This window comes from Cyprinodon variegatus, unplaced genomic scaffold (genome assembly GCF_000732505.1).
Source record: "Cyprinodon variegatus isolate N-32 unplaced genomic scaffold, C_variegatus-1.0 Scaffold1618, whole genome shotgun sequence".
Classification (NCBI taxonomy): Eukaryota; Metazoa; Chordata; class Actinopteri; order Cyprinodontiformes; family Cyprinodontidae; genus Cyprinodon; species Cyprinodon variegatus.
In genome coordinates this window covers 75,898-81,911 of record NW_015152071.1, presented here as the reverse complement: position 1 = coordinate 81,911, position 6,014 = coordinate 75,898, and the positions used below count along the sequence as shown (strand labels likewise).

At 43.1% G+C, this 6,014-nt stretch overlaps 1 protein-coding gene across 1 annotated transcript in view; it reads right to left on the bottom strand.

The window, feature by feature from the left end:
• The window catches only part of LOC107104111 (protein NLRC3-like), a 38,988-nt gene that overhangs the window by 1,649 nt on the left and 31,325 nt on the right, over positions 1-6,014 (bottom strand). The window contains exon 5 of the mRNA XM_015404027.1: positions 726-896. Within this exon, the coding sequence (XP_015259513.1) occupies positions 726-896 (171 nt within the window). The remainder of the gene's footprint in view (positions 1-725; positions 897-6,014) is intronic.

Here is a 6,014-nt window from a genome sequence, read left to right as displayed (position 1 = left end):
TTGGTTCCACTAGCTTATATAGAGTATAAAGGGCAAAGTTAAAGCAAGATGCAGTTAAATATACATAGACAATAGAAAATATAAAACGAAGGCGGCTTTTACCACCCTATGCTCTGAACCGACAGATGTTCTAAAGGGTTTTCTGGTTTAGAATTGTCTTGGAGCTGCCCTGCTTAGGATGCTCTGCTGTCTTGTTTTGGCCGGTCTCAACCAAACCTGTTGCTGCTTGGACAGGCTGAGCCAGCAGGGCATGATTCCTCTGGCCATGTTGAAAGGCAGATGAAATTGGACAATGACAATTTGTTCCACTGTTTTAATTGCTTTTTTTTCTTTCACCATTTGTTTGCCTATTATTGAAATTACTAATGTGTTTGCTTTTATTTTGATTTACTGATTGGTTTACTTTTGCATGTTTTGTTTGTTCATTTATTTTTAAATAATTTTAAAATTATTCCTATGATCCCTTTTCTTTCCAGGGACCGAGTAGTAGGCCTGAAGCCATGTTTTTGAAAGAAATGTTTTAATGAAATTATTTAAAGTATTGTGGACAATTCTGTGTTCTGGTGCATCTTGTTAACCACTCCCCCAACTACCACCCACCCCTACCCCCACCAGCATCACCACCCCACACCCTTTGCGGGTCAAATGGATCTTGACCTTGATAGCAATTGAGTTTAGTACCTTACTGCTGACACCACCTTTACTCACTTTTACCATCTACTTACAGAGTCTCCAGTTTGTAGCCTGGATGTGTTACTAGATCTTCAAGCTCCTGAACATCTGCTTTTTTCAGGTTATTTCCCAGCAGGTCCAGTTCTGTCAGATTGGAGGGATTGGATTTCAGAGCTGCACTCAGATATGCACAGCTGATCTTTGACAACTTGCAGTTACACAATCTGAAAAACAAAATAAAAAGTGAACTGAAGCCAACAGGATGTAGTTTAAAACAGTTCAAAGAAATCAGATGAATATCTCCCATTAAAGGACTATTTACCCCTAAACTTTTTTGCAGAATAAATATCTTATAGTGGTGACATTACTTTGACAATTTACCACACACTTTTTGAAAGCCTTCCTTTTTGTTTTAAAAACACCTACTTAGCACACTTCTCAGGTTACAAAAGAGTTACTGCATTTTATTTTTCCTATTGATTTCGCAGGGATGTGATCTCTTCAAAGGAGAACTGAGGTCATCAGCTCCACCCTGGGCAGCTGCTCTCTGGGGTATTGCTCCTCCACACATGGTGGTTCTTTTAGGATTGAAAAATCAGAAAATCAATTTCTTATAGTCCAAAATCTAATTAGATAATTATTTTCCTAATTTTAGATATTGTACAATACATTAAAATTGAATACAAAATTTGGAGAACATTGGAGAAATTAACTTGTCAGATCGGCGCACTAGTAAGAAGAGGGTGCCAAAAGGACGAAAAGGTTCATGGGGTATACACAGTATATACAGTGCATATATATATATATATATATATATATATATATATATATATATATATATATATATATATATATATATATATATATATTTCAGGTGACTACCTCTGGCAGCTCATCAAAGCAAAAGGTGGCTATTTTGAAGAACCTAGAATATAAGATCTTTTCAGTTGTTTCAGACTTTTTAGGTATATAAATCCACCTGTGTTAATTCCTAGTTTTGATGCCTTAGTGTGAATCTACAATTGTCATAGTCATGAAAATAAAGAAAACTCTGAATGAGAAGGTGTGTACAAACCTTTGGTCTGTACTGTGTGTGTGTATATATATATAACAGCTGAATTTTCTTATTTAAACAGGTTATTGCACATTGTAAAGTTTGATTGCAGCGGGGATAAATGACCTGCGGTAGCGCTCCTTTTTCCAAACAGGATGTAAAAGTCTTTGACTAAAAGAGCTGCTCAGGTCCTCTCTAGTCTGGTGCAGAGGGTGGAAGGTGTTGTCCATGATGGATGGAAGCTTGGACAGCTCCCTCCTCTCAGCCACTTCCTCCTCTGAGTCCAGAGTGCAGCCTAGGACAGAAACGGCCTTTCTCACCAGTTTGTTCAGTCTCTTTCTGTCCCGCTCTGCGCTGCCAGGGGCCCAGCAGAATACAGCGTAGAGGAGGGCTGATGCCACCACAGAGTCATAGAAGGTTTGAAACAGGGGCCTGCTCACTCCAAAGAACCTCAGCCTCCTCAGGAGGTGGAGGAAGGCGGATCTGGCCCTTCTAATACAGGGCGCCGCTGTTATGAGTCCAGTCCAGTCCAGTTTATTATTGACTTTCTATGTCCTGCCTCTAGATGTTCACAGGGGAGTGAGGTAGGGGTCTTCTCCTGAAGTCCATCACCATCTCCTTGGTCTTACTGGTGTTCAGACACAGGTGGTTCTTCTCACACCAGTCCACATGGTTCACAAAAACCGATCGATACTCCAGCTCGTTCCCCTCAGAAACACTGCCTACAATGGCTGAGTCATCTGAGAACTTCTGGAGATGGTAGCTGTCTGTGTTCTAGGTGAAGTCGGAAGTGTAGAGGCTAAAGAGCAAAGGAGACAGAACGGTGCCCTGGGGGGCCCCGGTACTACAGACTGCCACCTCTGACTGCCAGCCACGCATACTGAGAGCGTTCTCCAGCTTCCCCCTCAACAGAGCAGAACTGATGGTGTTGAAAGCACTGGAAAAGTCACAGAAAATGACTCTAACTTCGCTCCCGATGTTCTTCAGGTGGGTGAGCGCCCGCCGCAGGAGCCAGATGATTGCATCTTTTTTTAATTTTTTTTTATTTTTATTTATTTTTTTTTATATGCTCTAATAATCCCAGAGGGATATTACTTCTCTGCATTTAACCCATCCCCTTGGGGAGCAGTGGGCTGCCATTGTGCGGCACCCGGGGAGCAGTGTGGGGTTAAGGGTCTTGCTCAGGGACCCAGAGTTGAAGTCGGTGGGAGTGGGGGATCGAACTCACAACCTCAGGAAAGCCCTATGCCCTAACCACTAGGCTGCCACTCCCCCCACTTCTACTCCAATGTCAGGCCAGTAGGCAAGCTGCAGCGGGTGAGGGGTGGGGCTCACCACAGTAGTAGGTGTGCTAGGATGAAGCACTCCATGGTCTTCATCAGGTGGGAGGTCAGGGTGACTGGCCTGAAGTGGGCCGGTTCCTTGGCATGCGGTGTTTTGGGAACCGGCACCACACAGGAGGAGTCCCCACAGAGTAGGGACTACCCCCTGGCTGAGGCTCAGGTTATAGATATAGCTGAGGACCTCACAGAGCTCATCAGCACCGTTCATTGCCTTTCTCTGTATGGCTAGGGACTCTCGCCATTAAGTGCTGGCATAGGATCCAGTCTCCCTGTGACCCCATTTGGGAATATGATACCATATGTTGATACAAATACAATAATGAATGGATAGACTTGTAACTAGCTTGGTGTCTGTTAGTCAGTTTAAAAGGGAAAATTGAAAGAAATTGGTAAAGAATAGACAATGCTTTGGACAAAGAAAGAGTCTGCCTTGTCTTTCTGGTCATTAATAGGGTTTGGGTGGTAGGACCCCCCAGAGGACTATTTGAGGGACACAGACAAATGCTTTTTCCGAGTCCACAAAACACACATAGACTGGTTGGGAAAACTCCCATGAACCCTCTAGCACCCTTTCCATGAAAAGGATGAAAACCACACTTCTCTTCACATGAATAGACGTTACAGGCTTTAAGAATTCTCTGTAGTTGGAGCACACCATCCAGTCCCTTTTTTTGATAGGGGGACCACCAGCTTGGTCTTCCAATCCAGTAGAACTTCATCTGATATGCACTGAATATTGCAGTCATTTTAACCAACACAACCCCAGGATGTGCCTTGAGGAAATCCGGGCTAATCAGTGACCTCAGCGCCAGAAACTGGGGAGTCCATCTAAAGTCACCGGGCTCCACTCTCCCATTTGAAGATGTACTGATGGGATTAAGTAGGTGTTCGAAGTTCTATACCCACCGGCTCACAATGTCATGAGTTGAGCTCAGAAGCACAACATCCCCACTATAAACAGTGTTGGTGCTGTACTGCTTTACCCCTTCTGAGAAACAGGATAGTGGAACAGCACCACCTCAAGACCACATAGAATTCTTTTTCCATGGCCTTTCCAAACTTCTCCCACACCAGTGTTTTTGCCTCAGTGACCCACACAAGGTGAATGCCACTTGATCTATCAGCTGCTTCCAGAGTTTGAAAGGCAAGCAAAGTTAAACAGGCCTCCTTCTTAAGTCTGACAACATCCTTCACTGTAAATGTCCACCAGAGGGTTTGAGGGTTGCAAGCAAAACAGTCACCAATAACGTCACACCCACAGCTCTGATGAGCCACCTGGACTATGGAGGTGTGAAACATGGCCCATTTAAAATCAATGCCCTAAACCTTTTTTTTTAAGTTTTCCCGAGGCTGGAGTTAAATCTCCATCTCTTAGAAGACTGCTAGTTGGGGAGTGTTGGCCTTTTGGTTAGAGCTATGTGCTTGTGCTATAAGAAGGTTGCAAGTACCCAGTTTGATTGCCACAGCCTGGGTTCCTGAGCAAGACCCTTAACCCCACACTGCTCCCCGGACACCGCACAATTGCAGCCCCCTACTTCCCAAGGGGATGGGTTAAATGCAGAGAGTGAATTTCCCCATTGTGGGACAATAAAGGGATTTGCACTTTTTTAGACATTCCCAACAGAAAATCAGGATAGACTTAGACTCAACTTTATTTATCCATTGGAATAACTCTTTCAGGGAAATGTTGGTTCCACTAGCTTATATAGAGTATAAAGGGCAAAGTTAAAGCAAGATGCAGTTAAATATACATAGACAACAGAAAATATAACACGATTGTATATAGTACAAAAACGCACAAAAAAAGCTCTAATGTCCTGGAATATGTTTCTTTTAAATATAATAACATCTGTACAGTAGATAGCTAAGGAAAGACTACACAATAGTTGACTTGGATTATTGCACTTGTACTGCAGAGATGTACTGACCTTTAAAATAATTACACAGGCTACACAGTAGTTGGCATGAGTTATTGCACAGTGAGAGAGAAGAATATTACATGAGTGACAGTAGGTAATTTTTTGCACAAGATTTCCAATTAGGACATTCACAGTGCTAAACCTTGTCACTCTTCCTATCATCTACCTTTCCCACAAGTGAGGAGTTGTACAGCTTGATGGCTAGAGGAGCAAAGGAGTTCAGCTGTCTGTTGGTCCTGCATTTGTGGAGGAGCAATCAGGTTCAGATCAAGCTCATGAATGGTAAGGACAGTGTGCAGAGGGTGGCTGATATTGCCAATAATGTCCAGCAGTTTGTTAAGTGTCCTTGTCTCTGCCACTGTCCCCAGAGTCCACCCTCTTGCAAATCACAGTGCTGTATCGCCTGACTAGTTTTTTCAGTCTGGAGGTGTCCTTCTTGGATTTGCTGCTTTGTCTTCCTGTGCAGGTGGTTGGTGTGTTTTGAACAGTTCAGTTTCTTGTGCAGTCAAACCCAGAGGTATTTGTATTAATCCACAACCTCCACCTCAGCCCCCTCCAGTAATACCAGCTTAGTCTTTGGCCCATTCCTCCCAAAGTCTATGAATATACTTGGGCTTCTCAGTTCAGGCCAGCATTCTCCTCCATCATCCAAGCTAACCTACAACCAAGTAGTGTTTGGTAAACAATTCTGCCCCTCATTTCACTCAAATGTCCAAGACATGTGCCCACAGGTCAGATGATATGACAACTAAGTCAATCATTGATCAGTGGTCACTATTAGGCCTTAAAACGGTTTGTAATATGGAAAATCCATGGCAAGAAGAGAAACCAATAACAGAAAGATGCTCTCACCTGCTCTCTGTGTCAGATGTTCAGTTATTCCTCTGCTTCCTTTAGTGATAATGCGATGTGCAATAAGTGTAGGATTTTTTGAAGTTGTGAAGGTGAGTGTCAGAGTTAGAATTAACAGATTCAATATATCTGGGAGATTAGAGATAGAATGAAGCAGAATGATGAAAAAGGGGT